This window comes from Crocuta crocuta, unplaced genomic scaffold (genome assembly GCF_008692635.1).
Source record: "Crocuta crocuta isolate KB4526 unplaced genomic scaffold, BGI_CrCroc_1.0 scaffold79, whole genome shotgun sequence".
Lineage (NCBI taxonomy): Eukaryota > Metazoa > Chordata > Mammalia > Carnivora > Hyaenidae > Crocuta > Crocuta crocuta.
Genome location: NW_027533329.1, coordinates 1,671,413 through 1,690,295, shown reverse-complemented (window position 1 = coordinate 1,690,295; position 18,883 = coordinate 1,671,413). Strand labels below are relative to the sequence as shown.

General features: G+C 34.9%; 1 protein-coding gene across 3 annotated transcripts in view; it reads left to right on the top strand.

The window, feature by feature from the left end:
* The window catches only part of SLC6A15 (solute carrier family 6 member 15), a 44,682-nt gene that overhangs the window by 450 nt on the left and 25,349 nt on the right, over nt 1–18,883 (top strand). For all 3 annotated transcript variants that reach the window (XM_077748141.1, XM_077748142.1, XM_077748140.1), the window contains exon 2: nt 17,953–18,418. In XM_077748141.1, the coding sequence (XP_077604267.1) occupies nt 18,130–18,418 (289 nt within the window). In that variant the 5' untranslated portion in view covers nt 17,953–18,129. The remainder of the gene's footprint in view (nt 1–17,952; nt 18,419–18,883) is intronic.

Below are 18,883 nucleotides of genomic sequence, written 5' to 3'. Positions count from 1 at the left end.
CGAAAGTTGGTAGGGTCGGGACGCAGCGACGCGCTTGCGAGGTTCTAGGGGAGTTAGGAGCCGATCCCCGTGCGAGTGGGCGGTGGGGCGGGGAGAGGAGCCGGGCTCATTCCTCCTTCGCTGCTCGTCGCTTCTGGCCACCGTCAAACGCGATTGCCCCCGGCTGTGTGCGCTTCACGTGACCCCCGTCCCCTTTCGCCCGAGGCGTCCTGCGATTACCGGTCCTAACGTGGGCCTTCGGCCGCACCAGGCACGTGGCTACGGAAGAAAGCACGGCGGGCGTGTTGCTGCGCATCCCGGGATTTGAGAGTGTGGCGGTGAGACGGTGGTGCGGCGATTTCAAGGAGAGGACGGGAGGAATGGGATCACCCAGACCGGCTCCACACCATTCACGTGGCTTGTGTGTGCCCGGCCTGGGCCGAGCACGGTTTTGAGTACCGGGAGGGGCTTTCGGATCCTGACACACAGGCACATGAGCCTTAGACATTGTGAGCGAATCGCAACGCCGAGCCGGGACACCCCGGGGACAGGTGTGCCCCTCCCGCCGCAGAGGCCGCCAGAGCGGGAATTCGTTTCCGTTGAGTCGAGGAGGGGCCTTGGCCGCGTGTGGGCGCGGGAAGCCCCCAGGCTCGCGCTCCGTGGCGTCTCGCTCTCTTCCCGGTTCGCATCCCCATCCTGCCCAGGGAAAGGTTGGAGTAAGACGGGGCGGGGTCCGCACTCTGGCGCGGTGACGTCAGCAGTGTTTGGGTGCTTATGCAAATGAGGCTGCGTCCGTTTCTCCCAGTCGGGTTGTTACCTTCCAGGTCTTAAAGGTAGACCCAGCCTTTCTGAGTCGGCACCATTTGTATAGTTCCCTACCCAGAAACACGAAGGGGACTGGAGGGTTTGCTTTGTGGACTGCGTTTAAGAGCCTCATCATCCAGGGTTTTTTTTTAAAGCTTATTTATCGCCTGGTTGCTTTTCGGAGATACAAGAAACAAAGTGTTTGCTTTAGGATAGTGTCATTCTCCAAGGAAGCAACCTTACAGAACTTCGTACCCCACCTTGCCTCCTTTCATTTCCACAACAACAGTGTTCAGATGCAGACCTACTTTTGTCTTTGACGCCTCTTACTAGGTTTGACTTATGTAGTAAGCGCTTAATAGGTACTTGATGGAATGGATTTTCCTTGAAGAGTATCTGTCTCCTTATATTCGGCATATTCGATCATCAGAATCATATTTCATTTTTGTGTGCGTACCCTTGTATCCACATGATCAGTGATACATGTTGATTTATTGGAGTAAAATATATTATATTCATTGGCCATTTTCATGCAGGTGAAACATGTAATTTTTTTTTAGGAAGGCAGCAATTAACACTATTTTGAAAGGAAGACAGTCTCTTATATTGACAAATCTTTTTTTCTGATTGTATGTTGTGTTCTTGATTCAAGAATTACTCTGTACTTCCATATATGTTAACTGAACAGATAGTATTTTAATGGCATTAAGAAACATATTTATTCCTGTTTCCAAAAAATAAGTGCTCTTTCATCCAAATAATAACATAAATAAGAAATACTGTATTGGTTTGTTGAGGCTGCTAATAGCAAAACACCATACACTGGGTGTTTTATAAATAACAAATTTATTTCTCATAGTTTTGGAGCCTGAGAAATTCAAGGCACTAGCAGATTTTGTGTATGGTGAGAGCCTGCCTTCTGGTTCATAGATGGTGACTTTCACTGTGTCGTCACATGTTATAAAGAGCTAGTTAGCTCTCTGGAGTTAGTTTTATTACCGTAAAAGGCCTCATCTACTAATACGGTTACCTTCAGGTTAGAATTTCAACATAGGAATTTGAAATGGAGGACACAAACATTCAAATCATAGCAGATAGTAGGAGAATTTTTAAATTGGCTAATAGCTATTTGAGATACCAATAATCAAATGAAATGCCTTGTCAATTATTAACTTAAGATATGTTAGAATAATTACTAAAACCAAAACTCTATTATATTTGTAATCATAAATTTACCCAGCGATCAGAGTTCAAATTTTGCTGTGTGCATGTTAGAAAATACTGGTCGTCCTGTCATAAAATAAAACTTGTGTATGAATAGGTAAAAAATATGTGTATTGTGTTGAACTCTGGGTTTATTACCCAGGTAATGAAAAAGTCATTAACTTAGAATGATAGACCTGAAAGAGACCTTACTGATTATCAAAAGCTCTGAAAACTTTTACTTCTCAATTTACTTCTCTACTTCTTTTGGGTAGTGTGTTAACTCTTTATTACTACATAGATATGCATGTTTGGATATATTAATATATTCCATGCAGAGTAATATTAAAATGGTTTCTGAGCAGATGGCATTAACAGACACCTGTGGGCATAGTCTGATACAGGAAAACATTTATTTTTAGTTTTTTGTTTTTTTTTTTAATTTCTGAAAGAGAGAGAGACAGACAGACAGACAGCGTGAACAGGGGAGGGTCAGAGAGAGAGGGAGATACAGAATCCGAAACAGGCTCCAGGCTCTGAGCTAGCTGCCAGCACAGAGCCGGACATGGGGCTCGAACTCACGAACTATGAGATCATGATCTAAGCCCGAGTCTGACGCTTAACTGACTGAGCCACCCAGGTGCCCTGCAAGAAAACATTTAAAGTTACATGGCAGGAATCTTTATATTTATTTCCAGTTTCCCTTATAGCTTAAAATAAGTCCTAACTACTGTTCTGGACATATATGGTAAACTTTTAATGAATTTACCTACTTAAATACTAACTTTGACCAATAGTGATTTTCTCATATTTCTTTGTGAATAACAAGCCCCAGACACTGGGCTACAGGGTAGTTTTAAATGCGCAGGATCAGTTGTTGGAGAACTGTTTTCAGTCTTGAAGGTCACATTATTTCCTTGTGATTCATGCACTAAGGTATCCTTTCACAGAAGATTCATTGATTGTTATCTTTAAATGAAATGCTTACACTGGGAGCTTTTTCACCTGTCAGATTGGCAAAGATAAAAAAAAAAATTACTCACTGTATTGAAGAAGGCAGAGGGAAACAGGCTTGTGACAGTACAAGTTGAGACAACTTTTATAAAGAGCCACTTGTCAGTATTTACCTAAATCGTAGAAGCACATAACCTTTGATCAAGTAGTTCCACTTCTAGGAATTTACTCTAGAGATATGCAGATGCCAGATATACAAAACCAGTTGCTTGAACATTGAAGCGAATTATCAGAAAGGACCTAAATATATACTCATACCATGGTCTATCATACAATTATTAAGACAAAACAAAACAAACAAATAAAAGACAAAAAGCGAGCAATTGTAATGAGATCAAAAGTTTTTGAAGACTTAAGTGAAAATGCAAGAGGCAGAGTTATACATATGGTGACAGTTATGAAAAATGAAATGGGTTAGGTGGATGGGAGAACACACATATTAGCTTGAATATATACCAATACCTGTGGAGGACTTTGGTGACTTATAGGGAGGTAAGGGTGGGACTGATATGCTGAGGGAATGAATGAGAAGATACTTTTTACTTTATGCCCTTTTATACTGTATAACTGTATTACTTATTACAAGTATAGATTAAATATATTCTAAAGTGAAGACAGTAGTTGGGGCTTCTGGCTGGCTCAGTTTGTAGACATGTCATGAGTTCAAGCCCTATAGTGTTGGTGGTGGGCCTATCCAGGCATCAGATGCTGTCAAATGAGTAAGGTCTAAAAGTCAATGCGCATTTTGGCTCCATGATTTTTGTAGTTTCTGAATTTATAAGAAAGTCTCTGCTTTCAACATTAGTAGTAGTAGAATTATATTACAGCAGCAAATGAGACTTAGTGGAATCATTAAATTTAGCCAGTTTTTTTTAAAAAAAATTTTTTTTTAATGTTTTATTTATTTCTAGGAGAGAGAGAGAGAAACATCGTGAGCAGGGGAGGGTCAGAGAGAGAGGGAGTCACAGACTGAAACAGGCTCCAGGCTCTGAGCTGGCAGTCAGCACAGAGCCCGACGCGGGGCTCGAACCCACAAACCGCGAGATCATGACCTGAGCGAAAGTCAGACGCTTAACCGACTAAGCCACCCAGGCGCCCCTATATTTAGCCAGTTTTATAAGCATAAAAATAAAAAAAAAATTTTCCTGAGTTGACGGGTTTTTAAATAGTTTTTATTTTGAGATGGTTATAGATTCACATGTAGTTGTTAAAAAATAATACAGAGAGCTCTGTGTGCTCTTCACTTAATTTCCTGAAAATATAATATCTTGAAAAACTGTTTTACAACATCATAATCAAAATATTGACATTGATAAGTCAAGTTACAGAACAGTTCCATCGTTGTCTTATCCTTTATAACTACAACCATGTCACTCTGTTCTTCATATTTATTATTTTGCATTTCAAGAATGTTATCAAAATGGAATCTTATAATACGCAACATTTTGAAGTTGGCTTTTTCCACTTGGCCTAATTGTCTTTAGATTCATATGCAAGTTGTTGTGTATATCACTAGTTTGTTTATTTTTGAGTAGTACTCCATGGTATGGATTTACCAAAGTTTGTTTAATCATTCACCCATTAAATGATATCTGGGTTGTTTTCAGGTTAAGGTTATTATGAATAAAGCTGCTATGGATACTCATAAGTTTTATGGAAGATAAATTCTCATTTCTCCCTCATAAATGCCCAGAAGTGCAATTGCTGGGTTATATGATAGTTGCTTGTTTAGTCTACCAGAGCACTGTACCCTTTTACATTCTCACCAGCAAAGTATGAATGATCCAATTTCTCTGTATCCTTGCCAGAATTTTGTCGTCCCTATATTTTAGTCATTTTGACAGGTATGCAGTGACATCTCATTGTAGTTTTAATTAGCATTTTCCTATTGGCTAATAATGTTGAATCTCATTTCATGTGCTCATTTGCCATCCAGATATCATATTCAGTCAAATGTCCCTGTGTGTCTTTTACCCATTTAAAAATTGTTTTTCATTGTGGAGTTTTATGAATTTCTTATAGATCCTAAATACAGGCCTCTTCCTAGATATGTGGCCTGCACATATTTTTCTTCCAGTTCTTTAGCTTATTTTTTCATCCTCTTACTAGGTTCTTTAACAGAGCAAAAGTTTTATGTTTTGAAGTTCAGTTTACCAAATTTTGCTTTGATGGATCTTGCTTCTGATGTCATATCTAAGAGCTCTTTGCTTAGCTCTAGGTTGCAAAGATTTTCTCCAATGATTTATTTAAAAAAACTTTTATAGTTTCATGTTTTACATTTAGGTCTGTGATCCAGTTTGAGTTAAGTGTTGTATAAGGCTTGAGCTTTAGGTTGAGGTTATATTTTTACCTAGAGATGTCGACTTGTTCCAGAACCATTTGTTGAAAGGGCTACATTCTTCCTCCACTGAAATTGCTTTAGCACCTTTGTCAGAAGTCAATTGGATGTATTTGTGTGTGTCTATTTTTGAGTACTCTCTTCTGTTTCATTGATCTATGTGTCTGTCCTTCTGCTAACTTCGTATATATAATCTTCATTATAGTAAGTATACAGTAAGTCCTCAAATCAGGTAGAATGATTCCTCTCACTTCATTCTTCTTTTCTAAATTGTAGCTATTTTATTTTTCTGCCTTTTTATATAATTTTAGCATAATTTTTATTTATAATTTTTTTTCTGGGATTTTATAGCAATTGCATTAAACTTGTGTATCAATTTAGAGAGAATTTACATATTTGCTGTTATTTTCCAAACCATGAACATGGTAGGTATGTCTGTTTATGTATTTAGATCTTTTATTATTTTTTTCATTAGCACTTTGTAGTTTTCAGAGTAAAAGTATTGTCCATGTTGTGTAGATTTCTTGGGATTTTCAACATAGACAACCAGAACATTTGCAAATATGGAAATTTTTCTTACTTTCTTTCCAATCTATATGCCTTATATTTTCTTTTCATGTCTTATTGCATTATCTAGAACTTTCAGTACAATGTTCACTCTCATACTTTTATGAGAGTGGGCATTCTTATCTCTGATCTTAAGGGAGAAGCATTCAGTCTTTCATTGGTAAGTATACCAACTGTATGTTTTTGGCCGATGATTTTTATCAAGTTGAGAGTTTTCTTTTATTCCTACTTGGATTTTTTGACAATTTTTAAATTACAAATGAATATTGAATGAATTTTTTCGAATGCTTTTTCTGCGTCAGTTAATACAGTTATATGCCTTTTTTCTTTAGCCTTTATTATGGTATGTTATATTATTCATCTTTGAATATTGAGCCAGCCTTGTATACCTAGAAGAAAGGCCATTTGGTCATGGTGTATAATTCTTATTATCTGTTGGTGAGTTTTGTTTATGATATTATGTTGAGGAATTTTGTATCTGTATTCATGAGGGGTATGCACTTGTAGTTTTTGTTACTGTTTTTTTCCTGGTATTATCTTCTTATGGTTTTGGTATCAGAGTAATACTCGCTTCATAAAATGAATTGTGAAGTGTTCCATTATCTTCTGTTGTCTAGAAGAGATTGTGCAAAGTTGGTGTTAATTTTTCTTTAAATGTTTGATAGCATTTCCCGTTGAATCCAGCAAGGCCTAGAGAGTTCTTTCGTGAGAATGTTAAAATAATGCATTTCAGTTCCTTAATAGATCTAGAGCTGTTATTATATGATCTGTTTGATATTGGGTAAGTTGTGATAGTATGTGTTTTTCAAGGAATTTGCCCATTTTATCTAAGTTGTTAATTTTTGGTACAGTGTTTTGCTACTCTTCCCTTATGATCATTTTGATGTCTACATGTTTTGTTATAATAATCCCTGTTCATTTCTGATGTATAGCTGCCTTAAACATAAGGGTGACCACATTGAACTTGATATGAGAATAACTAAATGTGTGTTTCAAGGTTAATATTTATCTTATGGTTGAAAGACAATCACTGCATGGGATTAAAATTCTAAGGCACATCCATTTTACACAGGTCTAGCCCCTTTGTGAACAGTTCCTTGGACAATATTTTAAATTTCAGTAGAGTTAAATATTTATGCTTCCCGTTAAATTCAGTGAATTTATCTCCCCCATAGGCAAAGGTTTTAATTATTTGTTGCTTACATAGCAACCCCTCCCATACACACCCAATCATTTTTATTTTTTTCAGATTTGAAACAATGGTTTATTTGGTCTCTTTAGCTTCTGTTACCTTTCTGGTATTATAATTTAAAACAGTAATAAATCATTATTTCTTCTTATTCTTTGTGTTGGTTGGGCTCAGAGGAATACTTCATCTGTTCCAGTTGGTATGTGGACTGGGGATAGAATGTCAGTGCCTTTGTTCTTGTGCCTAGGGCTTCAGCTTAAATGGGCAGAACAATCTTAAATGGGCAGACTTAGACTTTCTCTCCCTCTTTCTTTCTTTTTTTTTTTTAATGTTTATTATTTTTGAGAGAGAGAGAGAGCAGGGAAGGGTCAGAGAGAGAAGACAGAATCTGAAGACAGGCTTCAGGCTCTGAGCCAGTTGTCAGCACAGAGCCTGATGTGGGGCTCGAACCCACGAACCGTGAGATCATGACCTGAGCCGATATCGGACTCTTAACGGAGTTAGCCACCCCGGTGCCCCTCTCTCCCTCTTTCCATCTGGGATGTCTAGTGGGGCAGATGGACTTTTATATACAGTGCCTGAATTCCAAAAGAGTGAAAGCAGAAATGGCCAAGCTTCTTCAAGCCTAGCCTTGGAACTTGCAGTGTCACTTCTGCTTTCTACTGGTCAAAGCAAGTTCAATTACTTCTAGAATTCAAATTCAAGTTCAAGTATAGCCCAGAATTAAGACAAGAGGAAATAGACTCCATTTCCTGATGGGAGGAGTAGCAGACATGTGCAGCATTGGGAGGAATTGCAAACATTCTTTTTGCAAACAATATACTATAGGAAATAACTAAAAAAGATCATACTTGACATTTTATGATCATAATGAATAAAACATGGTAATGAATAAAACATTTGCCTAAGAATTCATTTTTCATGACATGATAATACAAATATACAAATAAGTGTAATATTATATGCCTATAGTCAGCTAAAAAATGTGTCTACCCACTAATTCTTGGTACTTGTGAATGTCACCATATTTGGAAAAAGAGTCTTGGCAGACATAATCCTCTAATGAAGAGATTATCTTGTTATGTCCAGATTGGCACTACATGTCACCACAATGTCCTTCTATGACAGAGTCAAAGGTAATTAGACACACACAGAAGAGGAGGAGGCAGTGTGAGGCTGGAGGTAGAGATGGGAGGGATGTGACTATAAGTTAAGATATGCTGGCAGCTTCCAGAGCTAGAAAAGGCAGGGAACAGATTGTCTCCTAGATCCTCTTGAGGGAGGGACCTTCCCATGAGTTGATTTTGGTTTATTGAAACTTACTTTGTATCTCTGATTTCCAGATCTTTGAAGAATTCATTTATGCTCTTTGAAGCTATTAAATTTGAAGGAATTTGTTACAGAATTCTTAGGAAATGAATACAGTGTCTAAATCTGAGGTGTTCTTATTATACAATTTAAGGGTTTAAAAGAACTTTTGTCTATTTTTAAAATGTTTGAGATTTATTGAAATACTTAGTTAAGTAAGATTTAAAATCTGTCCTTGATTCCAGCAAAAAATACATTCCGATTTATTGAAACTACCTTATAATTATAATTTTGAGATAATTGCAAAGTCACAGGAAGTTACAAAGGGAAGTCTTTGTGTACCCTTCACCTGGGCTTTGTCAATAAATGTACAGTACAGTATCAAAACCAGCATATTGATATTGGGATAGCCATTGAGTTTTTCAGGTTATGCAGACATTGTCCCTGCCTGTGTGTGTATATATGTGTGTATAATTTTTTGCAGTTTTATCAAATGTGTAGCTTCATGTAATACTTAACCACAATGAAGATACTGAACTGTACTGTCTCACAAGATTCCTTTGGCTTTTAAAGCACACCCTAACTCCTGGTGACCACTGTTCTGTGGTTCATCTGTATTATTATGTTATTTTACCAATGTTATATAAGCGGGAAATTATGCAAAATGTATCCTTTTAATACTGGCTTTTCCCCCAATGCAGCATCATTTCCTTGAGATTCATCCAACTTATTGCATGTATCAATAATTCTTTCCTTTTTATTGCTGATATTGGATGACAGGAATGTGCTACAACTTAATTAACTACTCACCCATCGATGGACATTTAGGTAGTTTTCAGTTTGGGGCTACTATAAATAAAGATGATATGAACATTTATGTGCAAGTTATTGCTTGAAAATAAGTTTTTATTTCTCTGGGATATATGTCTAAGAGTGCAAATTGCTGGTCAGTGTGATAACACACTCATTAGTGCTAAAAGAAACTGCCAGCTATTTTTTAGAGTGGCTCCTATTTTATATTTCTATTAACTATATATATGATTGATCTAGTCTCTCTTCATCCTCACCAACTTTTGGTGTCTTCACTTTTTAAAATTTGTTTTCAATTTTAGCCATCCTGATAGGTGTATTATAGTCTACTTTTTTTTGGCAAAATATGTAAAGTTTAAGTTATGATTTTGCATTATCATTTGTGAAAAAAATACTTCTCTTCTTTTGATCGGTTCTGTGATTACTGTTATCTTTTTGCTTAGTGAAAACATTTTATGTAAAGGGGATATAATTTGCAAAAGAAGTACTTAGGTTACATTCTGTGTTGTTGAAATTTTTTGTATGATTTATGAAGAGCATTAGTTTAGTGTGTTATAGAATCCTTTATTTTTTCCTCTCACAATTATTCCATAACTATAAACTTCTCAAGGTGTGTCATTTTTTTCTTAGGCGTTGCAGTATGGTTTAACATTTTGTTTTTATTCCAATAGTCTTTACATTTTATCCTATATATTAAGAATTAGAAAAATAAATTTCATTTGTATCCACAATAAATTTCAGATTCAGTGTTCATAATTGGTGCATATTTAAAGAAATTTATTCAGTAAAATTTGTAATTGCCCAAGTTGGGGAGATAATTTGCTATTGTTCTAGTTCTTTATTATAGAATATTAAGCTTGTGGCAAGTACCAGTAATTAGCCAGTGCAGGCATGTCTGTTTGAGTCGTCTCTCATCTCTCAGATGCAAGTGCCTGCCTGTTATTTTAAGTCTGCATATTTTCACTGGAAATTTTAATTAGAATTTAATAAGTTACAAAAGAGGTTGTAACAATAGTTTAGAAGCTAAGAAGTCTTGAAAGATGGGGTATGAATTGCACAACACTATGAGTTAATTATATATTAAAGTGAAAATATTAGTAAGACTAATTAAGACAAATACTGAGAATATTATTTATTCTCTTAACAATATCAGGAGTAAAAATGTGGTATGACTACAAAGCCTACAGCTATTATGACTCACTTTCTGCAAATAAATTTGACAATGTAAATGAAATGGATAAATTCCTTGATAAACACAACTCACCAAAAATAACACATGAAAAAGAAACTTTTGGTAGCTGTATATCAGTGAAATATATTGAAATTTTTAGTAAATTGAGTTTTTAATTAAAAATACTCTCTGAAAGAAAACTCCAGGCCCAGATGGCTTTATTGGTGAGTGCTGTCAAACATTTAAGGAAGAAATAAAACTAATTCTACATATTCTCTCAGAAAATAAATGATAGACCATTTTAAAACTCCATTTATGAGTCTACCAAAACCAGAAAAGCAAAATCTAAAAAAAAAATTATAGATCTATGTTCCCATAAATATAGTTGGAAACATCCTTACTAAAATATTTGAAAATTGATTCCAGTAACATATTAAAAAGGTAATACATCTTGACCAGTGGGATTTATTTCATAATGAAAAGTTGGTCTAAAATACAAAACCAATTGATGTTATACACTATATTGATAGATTAAGAAGTTGTATTATTGTCTTAATAAAGGTAAAAAATTATGTGTCAAAATTCAGCTGTTACTCAGGATAAAAATAAATGACCCTCACTGAACTAGGAATAAAATGAAGCTCTTCTAAACTGACAAAAGGCAGCTATGAAAAAAAAAATCCATAACTAACATTGTACTTAGTAAAATATTGAGTACTTTCCTGTTAGCATTAGGGCATAGATGAAGATGTATGTCCTTAATACTTACATTCAAAATATTAGTGGGTTTCCGAGCCAGTACGGTACGTTAGGAAAAAGAAATTAAAGGTAAACAATTAGAAAAGGCTAAAATGTATTTATTTACCTTTAACATATTGTGTATATAAAAATCCCAAGGGATCTTAAAACAACAGCATCAATTCAATTTAACATTGTTGCAGGATAGGAAGCCTATATTTAAAAATCAGCTTTTTCCAGAGAGAAATTAAATAAGATATAAATAACTGAAGAGATATACCAAGTTCATAGATAGGAAAACTCAATGATTTAAGATGTCATGTGCTCCCCAAATGAGTTTATAGAATCAATATAATCCCAATCAGAATTATAGCAGCTTGTTTTTTTGGGGGGTGGGGGGAGTAGAAATTAACAAGCTGACTTCAAAATTTATGTGGAAAGGCAAGGAAATAATCTCAAAAAAGAAAAAAAGAGCATTAAAAATGCTTAGGGTTGAGAAACACTGAGTTAGAAATTTATTACGTTGATCTAAAAATGTTTTCAATCTAGTTTTAAGTACTTTAAAAGAGTTTTTTCCTGAAAAATTACATATGAAGATAATTAAAGCAATGTAAATATAGGAGAATGAGAAAGATTTGTAAATATAAGTCTAAATTTAAGTGATGTAACATTTTCAACATTTATTATGTTGAATAGAAAGACATCAATTGTTTTACATTTATAATGTTGTATTTTTTAGGGTTCTTTGTTTGCAAGTTGCAAAAACTGATGCTGGCTAAGAGACAAAAATAAAATAAAATAAAATAAAGAAGAAATACTGGCAAGGCTCAGGAGCTCAGGGGCTCCAAGGAACAACGGGGTGCTTGGCAATGAGATGGAAAAGGGCAAGAATGAAAACAGTTCCTAAAAATAGGAACCAGAATCCATGACTACAGTAGTAGTTACAGCCAGGGCATAATGCCTTTAGAATTGAGTGAGATGCCAACCTTTTGATCTCTTTGTTTTTCTCCACAAGAACCAAAATCCAGGGAGGGAAATTCTAACTGGACAAGTGTAGAAGATTATTTTCAAAGATGGTGGCAGTATTTTTCTCTTCTCTCTACTTGTACCTTTTGCAAATTGACTTTGTTGCTCATGCCATCAAAAAGTGGTGTTTATCCATTCTTTAATCAATCTGGACTTAGCTATGTGACTTACTTTGGCCAGTGAAACATTAGCAAATGCTAAACAGGGCTTTACTAGCACTTGCATGTTGGGCTTACTTTGGCTGGAGTTGGAACTCTGAGTTTATAATGTGAACAAGTTGGAGCTAGGATTTTGTAGACTACATATAGGAGAACCAAAGTGCTCTGGCTGTAGGCTGCCTGCTGCCAGAATGTGAGTGAGGCCATCTTAGACCATCCTTCCCGACTTGAGTTGATAGATGACTGTAGTGGCGAAATGACCTGAGTCAAGATGAACGAAGGAACTGATCATCTAAGCCTGGTTCAAATTGCAAATGCACAGAATCAGAAGCAAATAAAACATTTGTTTCCACTAAGTTTTGGGGTAATTTGTTATGCAGCAGTAGAAAACTGGTACTAGAAAAAAAGTGATGTTAAAACAATTTAAACATATACCATTGGCTCTAGACTTACATTATTCTTAATAGGGTAATTTGCAACAAACCAGTTGTAACATAATACAACTCTAAGAGGAATGATAATCATAGCAATGAAAGAAGATGTATATTGAGTTCTCTCGATGTGCTGCCATATATCCAAGCACTTTATATTAGATAACAGAGTAACTTAGCCAAGGTCATAGAACCATAAGTGATAGAACTAGGATTTGATCTCAGTCTGTTTCTAGAAACTAGATACAACTCTCTGGCATCAATACATGTCTCTTCATAGCAAGAAATATTAATTTCTGCAAGATCCCATTAAAAGTAGATAGGGAGGGTTATATGAAAATGTGAAGAGGTTGGGGCGTTATCCTTTTTTCAGCTATGGGTTTTATATTTAGAAGGCATCCTAAGTTGCTTCCTGATATGAAAGATGAGAACATTCTCATACTTTTATTTCTTTCTGTCTTCTCCCATTTAATTCCCAATTGTGTTATTTTTTAATTTGAATTTATGTTTTTCCCTAAACATAATTCATATAGATTTTAAACTTTGTTGCTTGTTTAAATTATGCTCACTTCTATACTTTAACATGGCTTCTCTGTTAGTGAGGACTTCACTTTGTTTTCCCTCTTGGTTGGCCAAAGTGCATGATCTGTAACCTGTTCCCCTCCTTCCCCAGTAGGTATCATCAGATCTCTTATGGATAAGAATATTTGCCTGTGACCTTTATAATTGAAATACAAAATAATTGAGTACAAAAATTGGATATTGAGTACTTTTTCCTCTTAATTTAGTTTAGTTTTGTTTTAGAGGTCATTAAATATCCTGGGAAGTATTTTTCCCCTTTTCTACTCTGTTTGAAATCCCTAGGAATTTTTATGCCAGTATTTTTTAGTGTTGAACCTTCTGTATTATTATTATTTGAAAGTATGAGTATGAGAAAAACTTCTGATAATTAATATTTTAGTGTTTTATGTTATATTAATTCTATTTTCTTGCCTGGGTACACCAATTTTAAGTTTGTAGTATCACCTTTATCTGACTTCTGTTTCTGTTAGCCTTTTCTCAGAATTACTTTAAAATATTTGACTCTTAATTCATTTTGAGGAGTTTCCTTAAGTCTATTCTCCATGCCTATGGATGTACCTGTAGCAGCCTTTATTTGTTTCTAATATGCCTTTTATTCTTACAATGAATATTCCAATTTCTGTATTAGTGTTCATCCACCTAACTTTTTTCTTCCCATTCATCTTTTATATCTTTTATTTGATTTTTTTTAAAGGGGGACTTTTTAATCTTTATTTTACTGAACCTCTGAGTTTTTTTAAAATAAGTAATCTACTTGAAACTCTAGAGCACTCTGTTTCCTGATATATATTTTCTACCTTTGTCTTTTGCTTATGTTTCTTCCCCTCTCAACTACTACCACTCCATCTCCCTGGTTCTATATAAAACCCCTTTCCTTCTTAGTAATTACTTATGTTTGAATGTGCAGAGTTCTATCTTGTCACACTTATTTCATAAAGAAATTCGTGCCATTCAAATGGAGCCTAGATTGACTGGTCTGGGAAACTCCACATCTACAATTCAAATTTATTCTCTGGAACAGTGGTTGTCAAATTTTTTCAAGATAGTCAGAAATATTTTAGGCTTTGCAGTCCATACAAAGTGACTCTGCGGTTGCAGCACAAAATTAGCTATGGAAAAGATGTTAATGTGTGGGTACAGCTATGTTCCAATAGAATTTTATTTATAAAATCAGACAATGTTATATTTGACCCATGGGCAATATTTTATTGACCTTGGATCTTGAATATCTGTTGCTCAGGGATAGACAGGATGCCTTTACCAGGTAATGATGTAGACTGCTAATGCAACTCGTAGGTGCAGAGGAAGTACAGTAAATGATAGCTTGATTATGTCACAGGAATGGTTTGTGCCAACTTGGCAGAAGCTGTGCAGTTCCTTGAGACTGATTATCCTACTTCCTGTGTGGCTGGTAGAGTAATGGTTCTTTCTAATCTATGTATATGGCCTACTTTTATTAACTAGGATCTTCAGGTAAGCTTTTAGAATTAAAAAAAATGTTATCTCTTAGAAAATTGGGTCTTGAAATGTGAAATTAATTTGGCTTCCAAATTGTTGTCTTATATACTAAGTTTTTACAAATTCATTCAGAAACTCAATTTATATCTTTACATTTGTCTTGATGCAGTCTCTGAAAGGAATGTCTCTGACTCAATGAGTATAGGTCCTTGGAGTAAAACATCAAAAATCCCCTAAAACAACCAGATGTGTAATAGTGCAGAATACTTGTACTTATCATAAAATATTATTCTGTCCTACTTCTTTGAGTTCATTCGTTTGATAGACAAGTTGAAACCTTGAGCATGTGAGATGAGTAAGATAAAGCCATTCTCCAGGCAGAGCATATGGCCTAGTCAGGAGAGCTCTAAATAAATGCAACAGCCTATTTAACATCCTTTTTAGTATGTTATATTATAAAGATTGCCTAGGACTGTTGTACCCTATAATCTGTATATATAGTTAGATAGATTTCATATGTTAGATATATTTTAGGCATTTACAATATGCTATTGTATTTAAATTTTGTTTACATTTGACATTGATTTTTTTTCATGGAAAATATGAACTCTGGGTACTCTGATAGAAACTTTAAAAAAATTGTTACTGCTTATTTTTGAGAGAGAGAGAGAGAGAGCGCACAAGTGAGGGAGGGGCAGGGGGAGAGGGAGACACAGAACCTGAAGCAGACTCTGGGCTCTGAGCTGTCAGCACAGAGCCTGATGCAGGGCTAGAACCCACGAGTAGTGAGATCATGATCTGAGCTGAAGTCGGATGCTCAACCAACTGAGCCACCCGTGCACCTCTCTGCTAGAAACTTTTAAATCTAAGCTTTGCCAAAGGATATTGTATGTACATTGGTATGATAATTCATTTAACCTCTAAAACACATATTTAGCAGTGTCCAACGTTGTTATTTTTCATTTCAATTTTTTGTTTGTGTATTTTTTCCACAAAGATTTAAAAATGTATAGAAGTACAATTTCTGAGATAATTTGGGGAAGGTTCATGAGGATCACTGTCTAAATTTTTCATTTTGATATGGTGGGTGTTTTTACTGTAGATGTATTTCTAAACCTTGGTACATTCCTTGCCTTTTTATTTGTATGGAAAAAGGAAAAAGAATAGCTTATAGCCTTAGTTTATTGAGGAAACTAAGGCTGAGTGGGATGACTAGGAGAATTTATACCACTAAGAAATAAAAGAACTAGGATACAACTCCAGGTTTGTCAGATTAAAGCCAATACTCTCATCTATGTATCACTCTTTCACTGTGCCAACAACTTATCTTTAGATAATTCAATAAATGTAAATGTAGATCTTTACATAATTCTTGTCTCACAACTTCCTATATGTCAGATTGTTTCTTCAGCAAATCTATTTGGAAAATTAGCTTATTTCAGTTTTTCAATGGCTGTATTTATTTATTTATTCATTTAATATTTACTGAACTCTCAAGGAAAATAAAGTAAATTAAACAAACATAATCTCTAACCACTTAAAACTATTTCCACATCAAAAACTTGTTGGTGTCTTAACGATAGTCACCATGAGAAGTTTTTCACTTATTCTAGAGATGTATCTATTATTTAAAGTATTTTGGGAATGCTGCTTTTTCAGAATTTTCTTCACAGTCTTAACTCTTAATCTTCACCAAATCCTAAATGAGTGTTTATTCTTAGGGTATATATTTTAATTGGGAAACAACTGAACACCACCTCCAAACATAAAGGCAACCAATAAAAGTTACATGGTCAAGTTAATGAATCCTTTTTTTTTTTTTCTTCATTGAGTTACCTAGCTCCCTGTGTTGTTCATGAAGATTATAAGTTAAAGTATGATGGGCTATTTCTCTGACTTTGAATGTGAAGTCACATCAAATAATTGTTTTTTTTTTTGTTTTTGGGTTTTTTTTTTCTGGCAACAAATGGCAGACCTCTTGGGATATTATTTCAAAGTCTCTTGACCCGATCTTGAAGAGAAGCATTCATATGTTTAGTCACTTTTTGAAATAAACAATCTCATTAGTTTGCAAACATACTCTATAGACTTACTTGAGTCTATATTTGAACAGAGAAAAGGATATGAAATATAAAATGAAATAAAAGGAAAATTCCAAAGTGGTATGTTTTTTGGGTCATTTGAGAGAATGTTTACGCAAATAATAATTTTTACCACTTCCTGCATCTTTTTTATCCTATTCTTTATGTTTGGTGTGGCCTCACTCTATTCCTGCCCAACTATAATGCTGTTTTTATGCAACATTTCTGATCTCTCCTATACTAATGATGTTGCATCATATAAATTATACAACATAGTATAATTGTTTGGAATGTGCCTTTCACCCTATCAGATATAAGCTCCTTTAAGGCAGACATTGTATAATTTGTGAATGTTTGTATCCCTGAATTGTAGCCCTATTACAATTAATATCAAGTGAATGAACAGAATACATGAACAGAAGACATTCTGTATAAGACAGATTTATAGGGATGACATGTAATAATTGCATATGTAATTCTATGAGGAATAAAATAAGGAATGTACTTTAATCAGAGGGAAAAAGGAAAAATTAAGAAAAAGGGTCACAAAATAATTACTAATGAACACCAATTTATTGTGCATTAGAGTATATCTGAAATCAAAGTAGATTTATGTAAGAAGGAAGAAGTTAGTTAAAAGAAAATGTGTCTGGAGGTACCTGGGTGGCTCAGTTGTTTAATCATCCTACTTCAGCTCAGGTCATGATCTCACTGTTCAAGTGTTTGAGCCTGCATCAGGTTCTGTGCTGACAACTCAGAGCCTGGAGCCTGCTTCCAGTTCTGTGTCTCCCTCTTTCTCTGTGCTCTGCGCCCCCGCCCCCCGGCTCATTCTCCCTCTCTCTCTCTCTCTCTCTCTCTCTCAATAAATAAATAAATAAATAAAATAAACGTTAAAACAAAATGTGTCTGAAGCACATGTGTACTTTACAATTTTTATACTTCTGTTAACATTAAACTATGAAGGGCCAAGGATATTCATATGTCTCATACTCTGTAGAAAGAATTTTTCTCATAAAAACTAATAATAAAGAGTCTTCAGTATTTTAAATATATTTCTCATTAAATATTATTGTTTTTCAACTTAAAATTTTACAGGTACCTATAGAATTGGACATACAGATCCAGGATCCATTCAAACTATATCACCTTGAATCAAAGATTTATTTGATACCTTCCTCCATCTTTTATTCATATCAGTTAACATCTTTCAAAAAAAAGTTGACAAATTTATCATAAGGGATTTTTAAAAAATAATAATAACCAAACTTTCCAATGCCGAAGAATAGCAAGGTGGTGAAAAGAGAATTAGACGATGAAGTTATTGAGTCTGTCAAAGACCTTCTCTCCAATGAAGACTCAGCTGATGATGCTTTTAAGAAGAGTGAACTAATTGTTGATGTTCAGGAGGAAAAAGATACAGATATTGAAGAGGAATTGGAAGTTGAAGATGAAAGACCAGCTTGGAACAGTAAACTACAATACATCCTGGCCCAAGTTGGATTTTCTGTAGGTTTAGGAAATGTGTGGCGATTCCCCTATCTGTGTCAGAAGAACGGAGGTGGTAAGTTTTGGGGTTTTTTGTTTTTGTTGTTCAGTGATACGTTGCTAAGTAAATTGTAATTGACTGTTTCAAACAGCTGTTGTTGTTGCTGCAGTCTCATTATTTCAGAAAGTATGAATTCCATTGTAAAGCCAGGGAGACTCCTTTGTTGGAAGTAAGCTCACCTCTGTTTTCAGATTAGGTTTCCATAGAGGCAGATGGCTTGTTATGAATACTCAAAGAAAGATTTCTTAAGGGTAATACATTCTCAGATTCTTTCTGTGGATGTTATTAAACATCTCTAAATTACTGACCTTTCTAAGAAATGTTAGAGGCATTCCTTGTGCCTGTCAGTTATTCTCTTTGGAGAAAAACCTAAGGTTTCTGATGTAAGACAATACTGGTGAAACAGGTCATAAAGAATCTTCTCTCCACAATTTATGAACTCTGAATTTGAAATAATTTCCTTTTTCCATACAAAAATTG